The sequence below is a fragment of the Betta splendens genome, chromosome 3 (genome assembly GCF_900634795.4).
Source record: "Betta splendens chromosome 3, fBetSpl5.4, whole genome shotgun sequence".
Lineage (NCBI taxonomy): Eukaryota > Metazoa > Chordata > Actinopteri > Anabantiformes > Osphronemidae > Betta > Betta splendens.
Genome location: NC_040883.2, coordinates 2753560 through 2771571, shown reverse-complemented (window position 1 = coordinate 2771571; position 18012 = coordinate 2753560). Strand labels below are relative to the sequence as shown.

Genomic DNA, 18012 nt, shown 5'->3' with positions numbered 1-18012 from the left:
CAGCTGCAGGTGAGACCAGGTCAGACTGCAAAGCTGGCAGATGGCGGATATTTAGACGTCAGCACTGATCTGAGGAATCATCTGCACGTTAAAGATGTTTTTATCGTGATTTCACGGTTACAACAATGAATGTTTGTGTTGTACATTCAAATAATCTACATTAATCAGCAAAAGCAGCAAAAGCTTGGGTTCAAGTTTAACAGGTAGCTACAGAAACCCTGCGTGTGCAAGTTTTTTTTTTACACTTTAAGACATTGTAGGTGTTAAAACACTAGATAGTGGTATTGCATTCAAAGCTAACAATCAAATCCCTGGGAAGCTCATTCTCCCAGACAGCTCCTCTGCACATACACTCCCCTTTGTACCAATATTCCCACATGCCTCTGTTGAATGCACGCTGCTTACGCCGCTCCTTGTCCAAACACACTCTCCCTCCAGCCTTCGCTACACACCTGAGAGCCCATTGACACGGTGTCCTGGTACCACGCGTATCACTTAACCCCCGTGTCAAAACACAGGTGTAACGCAAGCCCAGGGAGCAGGCGAAGGTCCGGAGCTCATAAAGGAAATGTGCGAGGTGGGAATAGCACCCTGCATGCGAGCGCGGCCCCTCGCTGGGCGCATGTAGCAGAGAACAGAGTTACTGCGGAGAGGAGAGCTGGAAAACAGTCAGACTCCGACTGAGGGGAAGACACACCTTCACCCCAGGGAACCACAACACAACCAGGCACAAATGTGCCTCGACGATGAAAACAAAAAACACAAAAGGGAGTTTGGAGGAGCAGGTAATAGAAGGGTCGGCGTTCTTACCACGGCGTGCCGTATATCCGGAACCCTTTAATGGTGACGTCCGAGTCCTGCAGGTACACACAGTTTGTGAGGAGGGACTGGACATTGTCAAAGTCCTCCGGTTTGAGCTTGGACACCGAGGGGAAGCGGTAGTAATCCTGCTTGACCAGCTCCGCCATAAAGTCCTTATCGAAGGTCAGCTCGTGGTTTCCGGCGATCACCACCTTAAACTCGTAGGGGAGTCCACCTAGAAGACACGAAAGCAGACGGGGACAGGGCGGTGAGTTGCAACACGAGTCACTTCACACAGACCATTCATGTCCTCCTCCACCACGTGCACCAGGTGTTCACGACAGCAAACACACAACTCAGCTGATATGTTGTAGTTACATCAGACAGAACAATTTAACAATAATTTACGGAGGAGAAAAAAAATTCATCAGCTGTGAAAAACATTTTAGACCATATTCCACAATAAACTGAAAGTTTTTATATTGAAGCTGAATTTGGACATATGTGATAATGGCATAAATCAATAATAAGGTTAGAGCAAAGCCTAATAAACAAGTACATTTAAATGATTAAAATATGAATTTCATTCTCTCATTCTCTTGAAATTAAGCAGCAACAGAATTAAAACCAAAAGTGTGAAATTGAAAAATGGCCTCTACTCAGAAAGAGGCAGAGGTCAGAACCACACTGCGTGGTCCCAAGCAGGACAAAAAAAGAACTAACTATAGAGGAACATCTATTACGAACCTCGTCCCCTCATCTTTCAGCCTCTGCTCTGCCCTTTTCACCAGTTCCATCGAGGTGATTTGTCCTGGCCGACCGACCGCTTTTTTCCAGCTCAACTACGGAGTCTGGACTTCATCACCCTGTTTCCCCTTTTCTGGATTCTGTTCTTTCAGCAACTAGCGTTTGCTTTGATTATAACTCAAACTGCTGCTTATTCATAGATTATTTACTTCAACAAGAAAAACGCGTCTCCGTCCAAGTCGATCATTTTGCTTTCTGGGATTAAAATAGTGGATTACAGATGTACTTTGTACACATTCGGGAAATATTTATCAACTTTAAAAAGCACTGCACAGAGACTAAATCCTTGGCATACCCTACGAGATTATAGCAGAGATTTACAACAGTAATGCTGCCAAGAACGTGAAGAGGGAGGTTTCCGGCTCACCGACATAAGCTGATGCCCCTCTTTTCTGCGGCGCTTTTGTCCATTTGTTCTGAGAAGGTTATGATACGTGTCACGGTGGCAATTGAATAAAATGTGAATAAGGAACTCAACAAAAGTTACTTGTTGAATAAAATGCAATAGCGAGCGAAAGAAAGAATTTAAGCAATGCTCAATTTTGCAAAAGGTCAAATTCACAACTGGAAAAAACACTAGAAAATGAATATAAACTCTCAAAATGCACTGAATCAATTCAGAGGCGAGTTTCTCTGCATGCGATTAGTGTGTGTGTGTGCGTGTGTGTGGTTTCTAATGCTGAAAAGGAAAATCATGGCTCCTCGGTCTATAGGTTTCATTCCTGCTGCTGTAAATTTGCTCTTGTCGCGTCTCAGGATCATAAATTCCAGGCCTAACCTTATAGGAGAGCCCCGTCTCTCCGTCCCTCAGCGCTCTAACCGGATCCTGCATCCATTTACACACACCCAGCCCAAAGCGAATCATCCTCTCCACCAATAGCACCAGCCAGGGAGAGGTGGGGAAAACATAATTACCATCAAACTCCATCTCCAATACTCTTCTGGGAATTTCTACTGCTTTTTATTGCCACCGTGATACATCTACAGAGGGCGAGTGGAGCAATACTCCTGGATTTATTTAGTTAGTTATTTTACTGTTGCCACAAAAACAGGGACATGAAAGATAAAAAGAAAGTCAACACAAATATGACAAAACTCTTCATCTCTCAGGAAATCAGGCTGTCAAACAGAATATACAACAAATATATTCTACAATAATCTATAAATTAAAATAAAGTCATCAACCCAAGTACACATTCATCAGCCATATTAAATTAAACTATGCAGAATTAAGCACTGACTGAAAGCCAATTGGTTGTACTCCGGTTGTTTACTCTCGTGAGCTTTAAAATGTACTTGTCCACACAACTTTTATCACTGCTTCTGGACCTCGTCCGCGGTTCATTCTGTCTCTTTCTTTGTCCGTCGTCACCAGACGAACAAAAACAGCCTTGGAGTGAACATTGAACATTTTACACACACACACTTCTATGTTTTGTTAGGGTTGTGTGTGATGCTCAGAGCAACAGTGTTCAACAGAGCTCTGTTCAAAGCTACCTGACCCTGAAGACAGGAACCCCAAACAGCCAAAACAGCAGACAGACATTTTATTGACTTGAAGATGAGGGCAGAAGTCAGCTCTACTTGATACACAAATATCAGTGTCAAACCAAGCACTAGTTTGCCACAGTTGTGTGATGTGGTATTTCAAGTCAAATCCTTTCAACTCTATAGGAGGCTGTGCTTAATATGCAAAATATGCATTTAGAGGGAGGAAACACTTTAAGCTATGGGGTGTACGGGTTCTTTTTTCAAACCAACCTAAAGACCTGTAAAACTACTTAGAGTCTCCAAAAATAAGAGTCACAACAACTTCATCATATTTACATGAAAAAAAAATTTAGTTCAAAACTAGGAAACTAAATTTAAATATTTAACTACTTCTTTCAAGTTTTTCTTACACATATTAAAATATTGAGAGAAAAGGACGCAGAGATGTTGCCAGATGTGTGTATCTCGACTGGTCAGAGTCGTCTGTATAACCACAGTGCTTGTAATCTGACTTAGAGCTCTGCAGAATTCTCAAAAGATCTCAGTCAAAGATAAAGCATTTTAACAAACAGATGAATTGAAACAATTCAGTTCTGTGGGTGGCACTTATTGATTCATGCATTTGGTGAGTGGGAATGTCAGACTGTGACTGACACATGATGACAATAGGAGGACAGAAATACTTCACAATGAGCTCTCGCCTGGAGGGAGAAGCACGGGCTGAAACCACACACACACATTCTGAGAGCCTCACATGTCATGGGGCCTGAAGAAGAGGTCAAAGGTTAAGTGGGCCAAGGTGTTAAGTCAGAAAGGTTAAACTGGACACTTTAGCACAGCAGTTGCAGGGTCACTGGGGTGAGATTTAATTTGGGGTCCAGTTACTTCATGGCTCGTGTCTCTGAGACGCCCCCCCCATCGTCACAGATGCATATCAATAATGAGTGAATTTGTGTGGTGATGGGTTAATACCTAGCCAGTCGTTGAACTTCTTCACTTCGGAGGGCAGGCCCAGTTCTGTGAAGTCGCCCATGTGCAGAAGCACGTCACCGTAGGGCATCTGGATGCCGTCTGTACGTGAGTGTGTGTCCGACACACACACAAACCTGGTGTGTCCCGCCGGTTTGGGAGTGTCATAAGGAATGGGATCCACCCTGAAACGACACAGAGGTTCAGGGTGCTGCTGGATAACAACATGCAGTGTGATCAGGTAGATTCAGATCGTTAGTGTGTTATCGGTGTAGGTCGCCTCTTTGTTCCTTTATCAAAGCGTTTCTCTCCCTCGAGTGCAGACAAAGTCTTAGTATAAACATCATAACAGAAAGATGAGTTGAAGCCAGAGTTTTCCCACCAGAGCTGCTTTTTGTTCTAATCCATCATTCACCTGAGTCAACAGGAAGAAGCTCCGTCAGGAAATACGGTTGACAAAACAATGACTCACCGACTACAAATGTCAAGTAACCTTTGAGTTTGAGTAAGATCCGCACATAAACTCAACCCCACATACAATAATACAAATAGAGACAAAGACAGCACATTAAACACAGACAAAGGTACTGTCCTTTTAAAAACTCAAGCAAATTATGCAAATTATGAGAATGTATGTTACGCGTGCCCCAGGCTTAATTTTGTCATTTTTAGTTTTCAGCATTCTAGAGAGCCACAACCCCCAAAAACATGCCCTCCATCATCTTTGTGATATTTTAAAAAGGTGCACTTGACACCGAAGCATATTTTTAGGAAAATGTATGCTAATTTCATTCCAGACAGCAGAAGGGGCACGTCTGAAAATTAGAACCTTACAAAGATCATTTGTTGTGGGAAAATAAATTACACAGCCCACAGAATAGAGAACAGGGCAAAATGCACCTCAAAGAAAGAGAGAGGACGCTACAAGAGTGGAAAATGTGTAGACTGGAAAACAACCAGTACTTGGGATGATTTGTGCTCACAAGGGCAATGGCTGTTTTGTGGCATCTGATTGGCCAAGGAGAGGATGAATTAAGGCATGCCATGTCTTTTCTATCCATTATCAAAAAAAAAAGGAAAAAAAAAACACTTAGACCCAAGTCTGGCTGGAAAAAGCCTTTTATTCAGCCTTTTTGTTCAATGTAGGCATGTCTGTTAAAAGGGATGAAAAACCTGTATTTTTTACTGAAAGGAACGCGCAAAAGGAAAAGAAATCTTCTCTGTAATTGAAGTCCACAATGTGCAATCCTCCAGCACTCTGCTACTAGACCATTATTTCATTAGAAGGGATGTCACTCTGTGGAACCGTCAGAAACATAATCAGCGCCATCGCAATCGCCATCCTGATGCACAAAGTTAACAAACATGACACGGAAACAGCCACAAGGTTTTACACTAAAGGAATCATCAACACAGATGCAAACAAAAAGACAAACACAGAAGAAATTGTGTTTGATTTGTACTATTTATGAATCCTGTGTGCTCACGAGCTCATGCTGGGCTTCCATTTCATTTTTGACTTGTCCATGAGGAAAATGATGGACAAAGGACTGGTTGTTTGTGGTCTCCAATCTGTGTTATCTCTATCATGATTTACAGAAGCGTGACAAGCTAAAGGAAAATCCATTACGAGTCAGCATGATCCATCAAAAGACACCAGAACTGTAAAGACCCATAAGCAGCTTCCATCAAACCACTGGGCCACCTCACGTCAGTGGTTGTGTAACATAGGAGTTTGTTTGCTACCACTGTAATCTAACCACCTATTGCAGTGATCACCTGAAAGCAGTGACTACCGTCTGCAGCCTGTACGGCAGCTGTCGCTTCCCTCAGAGGCCTGTTGGGCTCTGTTGTTTCTGCCTCTGCAAAACTAGAAGCAGTCAGTGAGAGGAGACCACTCAAACGTGCCACATTCAGACTGACAACAGTAGCACAGAAAAAAAAAAACACTGTCCTGTCATCAATTAAAAAGCAACAAACAAAAATAATGTGACAGCAAATCAACCACAAAGACTGAAAACACTAAGAAATATCCACTCAGTGATGTTTTGTTTTAATCCACAAATTCATAATTCTTGTTTATAGCAGTCCTCATGTATTTCACAAAGGGAAAAGATCAGAGGATTCGCCTCCTTCGGCCATGATGCACAGCGACTGCTGCTCCAAACCGAGGAGAAGGGCTCGAGTTACCGCACGCTGCACTCGAGCCCAGCGATCCGTCTTCCCTGAGCGGGCGGACGCTGCAGAACGGTCTAATGGAAGGTTTGTGTTTTTAAAAGCCTGAATTCTTCATAACTCCCCATACCTTAACTTGTTGTTCTAAGTCTGTGACTTATGTAAATGTCTTGCAGAGTCTCAGCTGGAAAACGTCAGCTTTGCTCGATGACACTAGTGCGGCGCAGGCCCGAACAGGCCGGGACTCCATTTCAACTGCAACTGACAGAATGAAAAATCAGCCATAGGGATGATATTTATTATTGACTGTAAGCAGTAAATAAGTCTCTGTGCTCCACACACACACACACACACACACACACACACACACACACACACACACACACACACACACACACACACACACACACACACACACACACACACACACACACACACACACACACACACACACACACACACAAACCAGCAGAGCAGCAAATACACTGCAGTGTAGCTGGTGATTAGATTTAGTGCTACGGTGTCTCGACGCCATGCAGCTTTACAAGAGTCGACAGTTCTCGTCATGGAGGAAGGGCAAACACAGACCATGGAAGACGACAAAACACACACACATCCATCCAAAAGCCTGCATATGAAAAACAAAGCCGAGAGAGAAACAGCCTCCATCTCCACCCCTTTGAGATTTAATCCACCCCGAGATTGTAAGTAAATACCAGCAGCCCCTATCAATTAGAGACGGCCTGGGCCAAGAAACCTTCATGACAGTGCTGCTGCATCACGCACGCACGCACAGGAGTTCAGCAGTGCAGCAGAGGCCTCTGATCTACTGTAAATGGAGACAGTGAAAATGAAAAGTCTTCATCCACTCCAGCAGCAGGTAAAGGAATATCCTCCAGTGACGGACTGAACTGTGTTAGCATGAAGGTTCGTGTTAACATGTCTGAGCTCCGGCGTGACATCAGAGAGAAGGAACACTGCCGAGGGAGGAAAGCAGGGGAGAGGAGAAATACTAATGCGCTCGAGGAGGGCAGCAGCACACTCTCAAATCCGCCATGACATTGGAGCTGACACAAAACCGAGGTCTGCGGCTGCCGAAATATCTGCTCGATGAACAAACGTCTGATCTTCGGTGCAAAGTGAGGTCTTGGTGCATCAACTTCCACCTAAGGCTGCAACATAACAGCAAAAACGAGCTAAGGTTCTCCTCAAAGCCTAAACCCAGAATTTAAATTAGAAACTAAATTACATTCATACACGTCACTGCAACACAAGATCTGCTTCCACATTCGTCAGTCCAGGATTTCAGAAGATTTACATAAAATTATGATCTGTCATTGAATCAAGTCAGTTGTGTCTCTCGCTTATATCATTTAGTCATTTCTCTACTAAATAGCAGATTGGAATGGTACTGACTGGTGTACAAACGCTCAGGTTTTGAAAATTAAACACTTCATGGTTTTACGATAATCTTTTCAATATATTAACCCTCAGCCCATAGAAAGGGCAAAAACACTGGAGACTCCAAATCTCACACAAAACAAGAGCAAATGTGATTTTAACAAAGTTTCAGGAAAATGGCTTTAGTGCCATACATAGTTATTAGTTACATGTGTCAAAAAGGAAGAAAACTGAGGGAAATGAAAACGAGTGTGGGAGAGACAGAAGAGGGAAGGAGGACAACTGGGAAGTCTTTATTTCACTGAACACACTTGGCTCCGTGGCCTTTTGGAAAAACACACAAGCAAACGGGATCAAAGTTCAGCCGGAGCTCGTTCCTTCAAATCGAACACAACTCAGCAGATAAGAAGGTCGTCGTCTCTGTCGCTCTGAGCACACACGCAATCACCGCACGACTGCCATGTGCTGGTGAAACCCTGACGCGTGTTCATGAAGTCCACAGCAAAGTGGCTGCACAAAAGAACTCTAATTATATTTTTATATCAGTTCCATCTCAAAACAACCATCCACCACTGCAGGAGACAAATTTGTGTAAAATATACCTGACGAAAGGAATCCATGTAAAACTGATCTCTCCATAATTTAAGGTGAAATCCAAAATTTTATTAAAGCAAAAAAAAAAAGAGGAATTACAGACGCTGAGCAGTAGAAGCTGAAAATAGTCCCACATTTAAGAGTGATTCCCCTTCTTCTTCTCCTCTGTGAGGGCTGTAACTCCAGCCAGTACATCAATGCATTACATCAATATTTAAAAACCTATGATGATATGTGATAAATTTGGATCTGCAGACACTATCCTGTAAAACTCTGCTTTTCTCATATTCTGGATTAATGTCTAACAAAAAATGTCTTTTTCTTAGAGAGAACAGTCCAACACATTCAGACACCAACTGAGCTCCTGCACCCTCACACACACTCCCTGCAACACACACACACATGGATGTAAATGTATGAAACAAACTACTGCATAATAAACTCAGTTTATCTCAATTGAGAACCAAACAAAGTTTTTTCAAATTCATTTAATAATTTGCAAATATGACGATGTGCATATTATATTTCCTGTTGTTTGTTTTAATGAGAGCGAAATCCGGTTTTATCAATAAATGTCAGTAAGGTAGTTTGTTTCATGTGTGAAGAGGCTAATCTGACTAAAACCACCAGCTATAAACTAAACACAGTCCAACAATGTGACCTGAGAAGAGCAAATAACAAACAGTAAATAAACGTCCTCATTCTCTCTCATTGAAATTCGCAGCATAAAACAGTTAAACAAAACACAATGTGTTTTAACTTTGCTCAAAAAATGTATGAAAAATGCAAATGTGAAAGATAATCACAGCTGAACTAGCCACTGTTTTTATTAAACAAACATTTAAACACAATACAGACCATTTCCTCCATCTGTAACCTCTGCCTCACTTCCCCTCCCCCACCAGTACACACACACACACACACACACACACACACACACACACACACACACACACACACACACACACACACACACACACACACACACACACACACACACACACACACACACACACACACACACACACACACACACACACACACACACACTTTCTCAGAGAGGAGCAGAGAGCTCCCTCTCTTATCTTCTGCATTTCAGCTGTCTGCGCTAATTCAATAAACTTCAGAGGAGGCAAAATGAACACAGGAATAACAGTCGGGGGGTGTGGAGGTGGTGGGGTCCTGAGTACATGAGGGAGCGGAGACAGAGGCGAAAGGTGGGAGACAAGACAGGCAAAGCAAAAACCCAACAGGAACAATGGGGCAAAAGCACAAACGGCAAATAAAGGCAGGAAGATTCACCAGAGAGAGAAAACACAAAAGGAAAATCAGTGTTCTGTAAAAACATGCAAATGAAAATTGATCTCAGAAAAAAGCAGACCTCCACACTGTCTTGATGCCCCTGTCCCCCTTTACTCCATTCATTCTCCCTGTTATTGCCTGTATACAGCACATGGAGCATGCACTGGAATATCAGCCCTTCCAGCACCGGGCTGGGAAATAAAATGCTTCTGTTAATGCCCCTTTCATTACAGCACAGCTCTTCATTGTGCCGTGATGTGTCCACTTTGCTGTAGGGCTGATGTACGGACCGATGCAAAGACGGGCACCGCGCAGCCCCGGGGTCCGAAACACTGCTCAGGAGACTGCTGAACTAAAGCTAGCAGGGTAGCGTTGGCCTGGACAGAGCAACAGCACCGTAGTGATTAAGAGGAGGAACGTCTGATGCAAATGTACTTTAAAAACACACTGATCACCAGCGGAGACAATGTGAAAACATTACATATGCTGCATAAATAGGCGGGCTGTCACCATGAGAAGCTGCAGGCTCACACCACTTTACACTTACCCGAGTCAGAGGGGAAATGACATCATCGGGAGCCGGTGCCCTGCGATGCCAGGCTCCGAGCGCTCAGGGCCCAAATCCCAGACACATCAAACGGGCTTCAATCTCAAAAACAGCACATCTGTGCAATGTCAACTGTCACTTAACCCCCCCACCACAATCACTTCTACCACCGTCCTGCTCCGGGAGCAGGAGAGGGTTCTAATCAAGGGTTCTCTTCTTACAAAGACCCTCTGCTGCTGGTGAACAACAGCAGGCAACAAAAAGGACGGGGCCTCGTTCTACACCGAAAATCAACTGCTGCAGGGAAATTATTTTAAAACATAAACTATAGATTCATAATGTCCTAAAAGTTCTATCAGGAAACATCTACAGCCTGATAATCAGACTAAACTGCTATTTCATTTTATGGGGTCATTTCTTCTATTAAGCTCTACTGTGAGGAAAGGGCAAACAGACGGTGACACTTGTTTTCAATGTGGAATTAAACAATACAAGTTTAATATGTCCACATTTCTATTTGCAATTCACAGGTACATTTTTTGCCACAATTAAATTGCCAATTATCCGAGCATGTTCGCTTTCAAAGCGACCCTTCCTGCTAAAAGGTTGGAGTAAACAAGGCTGTTCGTTCTCATCCACAACATGATACAAGACAAGACAAAGACGCAGCTAATTTTATATAGAAAATGAAGTCACTCAAGCAGAAAAGCTACAGTTATTAACACAGAAAATGGAAATGTCCCGTTTAATTAGCATCTTTGCAACTTGACCAGCTTTCTCTGTCACAGGGCCGTACTTTCCATTTATTTATCATTTACTGAGATGTCTTACCTATGTAACTATCAAATATTATGATATATAAAAATAAAAAACTATTCAGGCCATAAAAACAGATTGTGTGAAAGCACCTGGTTCTTCTTTGATTTGGGTGTTCGATAAATTCCTGTCACAGCATCTTAAAAAAAATTCTGAAAATTCTGTTTAAAGAAAAACACGAGCCAGACTTGGGTCCATCAATAAAAACCCCAGCATGCTTCTTTGAATGATCAACATGTTTCTGAAAAAAATTCACACTATAGGCGCTAAAGATATAGTTAGATACTCAAGTAGTAAAACACCTACAACAGACTAATGAATAAATAATAATTTGATGCACAACCTGTGCAGACCACACAAGGATGCAGAGTTACAAACAAAAGAGCTTGTTTTTTGTGTTGTGTTTTTTTATTTTATTTGTTTGCCACATGTCTCTGAACTATTTCAATCCATACAGCGCTGGTCATTTTCCATCCAGAGATGATCTATTCTCACTACTGTAAGTACACAGCTTTTGAATATTCAGAATACAGCTCCAGGAAACTGGATGCTGGGTGTTAAAATAAAAGCAAATTAAATATAAAGTTAATTCATCTCAGCTCTCTACATCCAAATCTGTAATGGAACGTTGCTTCCCACCCGACTTTAAACTCAAGAACCCTGTAGTCTATCTAAGAGCTTAAAATCTTAAAACACACTCAGAATTACTGTCCAGAATCCTTTTAGTTCCAACTCTGTCACTGTGTCTGTCTGCGTCTGTGTGTCGGGCCTCCCTGCAGTCTGGCCCAGATCCTGCTCAAATTGGATTCGAAGCCATTAGTGTCCCAACTCGAAGCATATGTTCCAAGTTGCTGAGCATTTCATTTCATGAAACGACGACAACGAAGGCTCTGAGGAAAAAGGAAAAAAAAAAAAAACACGCGCACACACACACACACAGCGCAGAAAAATAAACCAGACACAAACAGGGCCGGACTGACTCTGCTGCTCACTTACAGACAGAGCGAGACATCTCGTGCTCTGAAGAAAGCCCGCTTTGACTCCAGGGTCACGTTCCACAGCATTAGCTTGTAACTGCCACTGTGTGTGTTTGTCAGTCTGGGTGTGCGTGTGTTAAACATGCATGTATTCACTTGAGGTTCAGCGAGCGATACCTTCCACGCCACACAAAAGGCTGCTTTCCCCCATCACACAAATCTAAATATTCAGTCTAGAGGGAACGCATTACAGCAGGGATTGGATTTCAAAAGGCGGGCAACCCCCTCGCCTCAGCGTTTTTTTCCCTCTTTGCTTTCAGTGAACCTACAACTTTATTTATGCCCAACTGCTGTAGATGCAGCGAGGGAGGAACCCAGAGCAAGTCAGATTCATTATCTCTCAAATCTAAAAAAGCCTTTGCTTTCCCAGAACAGAGCTTGTATTCTATAAGCACTTAAACATAGTGTGTGTGGGGGCATGAGGGGCTTAGTGTGTGTGTGTGTGTGTGTGTGTGTTCCTGGGGATCCCTCTCGGAGTTTTAGAATGACAGGGTAAAACAGTGCAGGCTCTGTGGAAGCCAGGAAGCAGACTAATGTATTTATCCAAACACATATCTACTGAGAGGCCTCGCGACTTTAACACGTCCCCTTCCTACAGGAGCTTCACCTCCAGCAACGGCAGCAGTGGGCAGGAAAAAATAGGAAAATAGGAAATAGGAATAAAAATATAGATAAAACCATTATTGATTGATTATTTGTTAAACTGCTTCGATGCAGCAGAGCGTTTAACTGCACCTGAGGGACACGTCATGTTACACATTCCATCTAATCAGCATAAGCAAGAAAATACTCTTTAATCTCAGTGTCTGAGTTGTAATATGTCCTTTCACTACAACAGCAACGTTTAACCTGACAATGAAGGCACAACGCAAACATCATGTCCAAGCTATTCTGGTCTGTCATCTCCTGGAATAGCACCAGACCGTCGCCACATGACAGATGATGAGACTATTTTACGAACGTAACTTTTCCTCCCGAGAACCAGCTGCATCCACCCTTTCCTCACTTTGTGTCTCAATTTTTCCACAGGAAAAAAAAGTGAATGCAAAATTGCTTTGTTGCGTCCGAGCCTGAACTCGCGGTCAAAACTAAAAGAGGGGGACAGACCGGTCTAAGACGGCACAGGAATCCTGACACACGAACCGGACAGTGAATGCAGAAAGAACCACTGACATTTCTCCTCTGAGAAAATCACGTTTAAAAATCACTGAAATATCGGTTTGGCCCATTTTCACTGCGTGGTTGAGTAACAAAAATAGAACACCAAGTTGTGTTTTGGTGAATCCTGTGCTGTCTGGCACGTATTCACTTTGATTCATATTAAAGCACTGGACCCGATTTGTTTCTTTACAAACCGCTGAAATAGACTGACGTGACACAAACTGCTGGGCGACCTTGTGTCCTTTTCCCCCATTCAAAACTCTGAGACTCAGCCTTGTTCACATCTGAGTAAACCCAAAACAACAGTGGCACAAAAACTTGTTTCCCCACAGTAAAGATGAAAGACAGGTCTCTGCCTCAATCCTTCTCCAAATTTACACTGTTTCTTATAATTCTTCAAAAGAAATGGTAGAGCATGTTTATAGCAAATCACTTTAGTTTTTACTAAAGTAAATACTAAAGTATCATTTTCTCTTCCAATAGGAGAAGTAAGATTTGAGCTTTGCCGTGTTCTACTTGTAACAATTTAATTATACGTCAGATCTTACGGTTTGAATTTACATCACTGTCAAATCTGCAGGTGCATCTATGTAATTTACACACGTTAGCGCAGGTATAATTACATTTATTATGGGTGATTTGTTGTGTGACTTACTATAATTTGATTAATGCTGTATGCTAAATATAATAATGCTAAAGTTGAAAAAAACATTTTCAGATTTCACAATTAAATATTTCAATTGCACTTGTCAAATGTTACAAACATGCATCTAGCAAGAATCACAATCTCCCTCATATAATAAACATCCACTTTAATGACAGCATCACACAGCCGTTACTCTGGGGATGTTTTTGAACCTCTGACTGTGCTAACTTTTTACTTTTCAACACTTTGTTTAACCATTATATTCATCTACGAGCAACCAACAGCCAGTCCCAAACACTTTGTAAAAAAAAGCAGCTCTAATTGGGAGACGACACGAAGCAGACCTCAGCTCAGTTAATATTTGTTCACACATAAAGCACAGTGTGTGATGAGTGTGTGCTCTGACCCACTAATGAGAGGCAGAGTGTAACCGCATCAGACAAGAGCAACGCTTAGTAACTGGTCTAATAAATAAATAAAGATTGCACCCTAATGTGGACAAAGTGTTCACGCAGCGCAGTGACAACATGGCACAAATGATAACAGTCTTGGAGCAGACAGCGGTGGGCTTCCGTGACGCTAGACCGCGCCAAAGCAAGAAAGGCTTTCGCTTAAATCCGAGTGACCCACAGAAAGCATTCGGTTCGAGGCATGTAGGACTGGGTCTGTGCGAACGCTGCATCTTTATATAATCTGGTGTAAATAATTCAGGCGAACACGTTTCACCTCTCACACGGTGCAGATTACGCTTCGTTTCTGCGAGTGCTCAGAGTTTGTCCTCGCTGGCCACCGTACGCTGGGAGCTCGAGCCAATTAAATCAAAGAATAAACAAGCACTCGGCATCAAACAGGCTCCTGAGTGGCTTCTGGTTACACCTCGAAATGTCAGGTTATCGGCTTTATTCCCCCGTCTAGCGTTAAGCAGGTTACCTTTGTGTGTGTGTGATGTAAAACCCAGGATGTAGATATATAAATGAATAACTAGTCATTCAGATATTGGTTTTCTGGCTACAGTGTGTGTGAAGGCGAGCACTCACATGTGGACATGTGGCGGCTGGAAGCGGCTCTGATTGATGTTGTAGTGCGTGAAGGCCTGGGTGGGGTTGGAGCTGTACTCGTCCACCGTGATGGTCACTTTGCCATGAGCCATCCTTCCACCGTTTGGACATGAGACGCCGTTCGTTCACCGGGATTGAGTGTTGAGCCGTGCGGCGGTCATCCTTCAGGAGAAGCCCAGGAAGTCCCCCAGCGGGAGCGGCGGCGACAAGGCCCACGGACCCGACCACGACGCACTGCAACCTGCACCGACCGAGACGCACACGTGAGCGACATACAACAGGGCCGTAACGCCTTCACCCACCTGTCAATGCGTATTTTTGGGTTATACACAAAACAACACAGTTATAACATGCAAACATACATTTTCTATTAGATGTTGAAAGAAAGAAATGCAAGTTGGACTGGAAAGCTCCAGAGGTCGCACACACACAGAATTGTACTGATAGTTTTCTAATCATGTTCTACTGTATGTTCTATAATTACTCCTGGCTTCACAGAGCACAAACTGCTTGATTTGGGAAGAAATAAAATCCTGCAGCAGCTCACTGGACCATTCCTCATAAAACCCTAATTAGAAAAATGCAGCAAGGAAACTTAAACATTATTAGATTTACTGCACCTTCTCAAACAAGATGAATTTTCATTAAGGCAATAATTACAGCTAGAATTATGCACTTAGCCACTCTTGGTTATTTAAAAAGCCTTTGGTTTTTGATGCGAAGTGATATAAGCCAACGTTAAAGGAGGCAGGAATGATAGAAACAGACAGTATAATGTACAGCTGAAATCCTGCTTCCATCTCAAAACAACTACAGCGCTGCCTTCTTTAAGTTTCCATCTAAACGCAAGCAAAAACAAATAATCTGACATCTGAGCTGCTCTGGTAATTTACATAACTATGCAATAATGCATAATGACACACACACACACACACACACACACACACACAAAGAACACTTTTACTCTTTCAATTCTGGAAGTAAAAGCGGGTTAAATGCTGTCAGCTTCAGCTCATTCAGGCTCACTCACCGGCTGCGTGTCCCCTCACCCTGAGCTTCCTTCCTGTCTGACCTCCCTGACTGATAGTAAAGTGGCCACTGTGGGTCTGACAGGCTTTATATACCAGACCTACTGATGCAGCCACGAGCACAGGAAGAAGCAGAGAGGAGGGGAAAAAGTCCCTCAGTACAAGTGTGTCATCTGCTTTGGAAGCAAATCAGCAGCTCCAAAGTTCATCAGATGCTTCAATGTTGTGTTACGGCGTTGAGTAAAAGAAACTTAAAGCAAACAGTTTGCGATTTAAACCAAACGCTGTGCAGTGTTAAAAAAACACATTGACTTGTGTTTTCTGGGTCAGCAGGAAGCGACTTCATGTGATGTGTGCGAAGAATTAGAGTCTAAAAGATTAATGCCAGCCTCGAAAGCGGAGGCTAATCTAAATTCCTGCTAATAAAAACACAACTTGAACGGAGCTGCAACAGCCACGCCGACCGTTCATTCATCTGCGCTGCAAAGTTTAAATTACACTATTTCAACACACACAGCGTTTTGCCACGGGCTGCACAATAAACACACGCAAGTTCTTATTTGGAATAATTCCCCTTCAATCAAAAGCTGCCCCGTCACTCGGTCACGGCCACCATTCCCCGCAGAGCAGCACCCCGACCCTGCGCCGCCGCGGCCGCCGGCGGGGAGACGTGCTCTTTCTGGCGAACGCAGGCCGAGAATCCACGCACGGACCCGCGCGCGTGCCTCAGTCCCGCCGCCGTGTGCGGGAGTCGGCGCGCGCGCGCGTGTGCGTCGGCTGCTGGAACTCGCCTGTCTGCCTTATGGCTACAGTAGCAGCAACTAGCTGCGTAGCTTAGCCTGCTAAAGCGTCCCCGGCAGTGGCTTTTTATTATGCACGCTGTAGCCTCGCGCTCAGCTGCCGCCGCCGCTGCTCTTTTTCGTGTAACGGGGATGCACGCGCGCACCGTCCGTCCGGTCGGTGAGCACACGCCGCTCCCAGACTCGCCGTGTAGCCGAGTTCACGGCTACGGAGCCCTCCCGCGAGCTCGGGGGGTGACGCCGACTACGCTGACCCTCTGATACCGTGCATGCACGCGACGCGCACTCTGCGCCGCTCGCGCTTCACGCCGCCGCCTGCAGAAGTGCACACAAAAAGGGAGCCCCGCGCGACGCCGAACTCCGCCGCGGGAATAATGCGCGGCGGCCAAAGGTGGCCGGTGTCAGCGCACTAGCGCGCTAACCTCTTGCTCTTCCTCGTAAATGACAAGCCACCTTTTAACCGACGGCTTTGTGTGAGGAATTCCTCTCTTCCTCCCCACGCTGCCCTCCCTCTCTTTTCGGATCTCAAAGCGAAGCTGAAAGGGTGCTCTACCTTCGTCGTGCGGGCTTTTGTGCGGGCTTTTTTTTTAATCTGGCCGGAGGAAGAGTGTAGGTCGGGGTCGCCCTCTACGCGGCGGCGGCGGCGGTGACGAGGGGACGCGGGTCCATGCGGCAGCGGAGCAGGGGCGGACAGGTTCGTGCGCCGCCGTCCGAGGGTTGCAGCAGTCTGGGCGGGTAGGGCAAAACCTTCGACCCGGCGGGACCTCGGCTTGCTCCTGTGGAAGAAACCAGACAAGAGAGCGTGGGGGAGAGAGCCGGAGAGGAGGGCGAGAGACACTGACAGACAAGAAGGAGAGGGGGAGAGAGAGAGCAGCCTCGGCGTGTCGGAGGGGGAGCCGGAGTGCAGTGAGTCGGAGCTGCCACTGGGGTCAGAGAGCAGCGAGAGCAGGAGCGAGCACAACCCCCCGACACCTCCCGTGCGCGCGCCCTCACCTGCGGGCACACGCGCGGTGAAGCGAGAGAGGCAGAAGACGGGGGGAGGGGGGAGGAGTCCCACGCTACCTCGGTGCTGCGTTTACGAACTGTGGGAAATGAGAACTTCCTTTTGACAAAAGTGCAATTCCAGTCCAGTGTTGCATGAATTCATTAGTCGAAATTTATTGCTTTCTGCATTTTATTAAAAAATAAAATTGATTAATCTAGTATTGTTTTCAATGCAATACAAAATAAACTAATACAAAAATTCAAATCAGTAATTAAAATGCAAATATTTAACAGCTTCTCAGTAGTTATTTGGGCTTAATGATCATCCAGATATGCAGAAGTGAGTTTGTACTTAGGATGCAGCATGCACTGGAAAACTGGAAAAAAAAGTTGTT

At 44.3% G+C, this 18012-nt stretch overlaps 1 protein-coding gene across 3 annotated transcripts in view; it reads right to left on the bottom strand.

Annotated features, from left to right (window-relative positions):
* mpped2a (metallophosphoesterase domain containing 2a) overlaps window positions 1-17662 on the bottom strand; it is a 36335-nt gene extending 18673 nt beyond the window's left edge. Inside the window, exons 1-4 of one of the 3 annotated variants that reach the window (XM_029144103.3) lie at window positions 17187-17662; window positions 14785-15046; window positions 4072-4253; window positions 811-1036 (exon numbers count right to left, since the gene is read on the bottom strand). In XM_029144103.3, coding sequence (XP_028999936.1) covers window positions 811-1036; window positions 4072-4253; window positions 14785-14897 — 521 coding nt within the window. In that variant the 5' untranslated portion in view covers window positions 14898-15046; window positions 17187-17662. The other 2 variants (XM_055507413.1, XM_029144104.3) reach the window with 2 other exon arrangements.
* Between the last annotated feature and the right edge of the window lie 350 nt (window positions 17663-18012).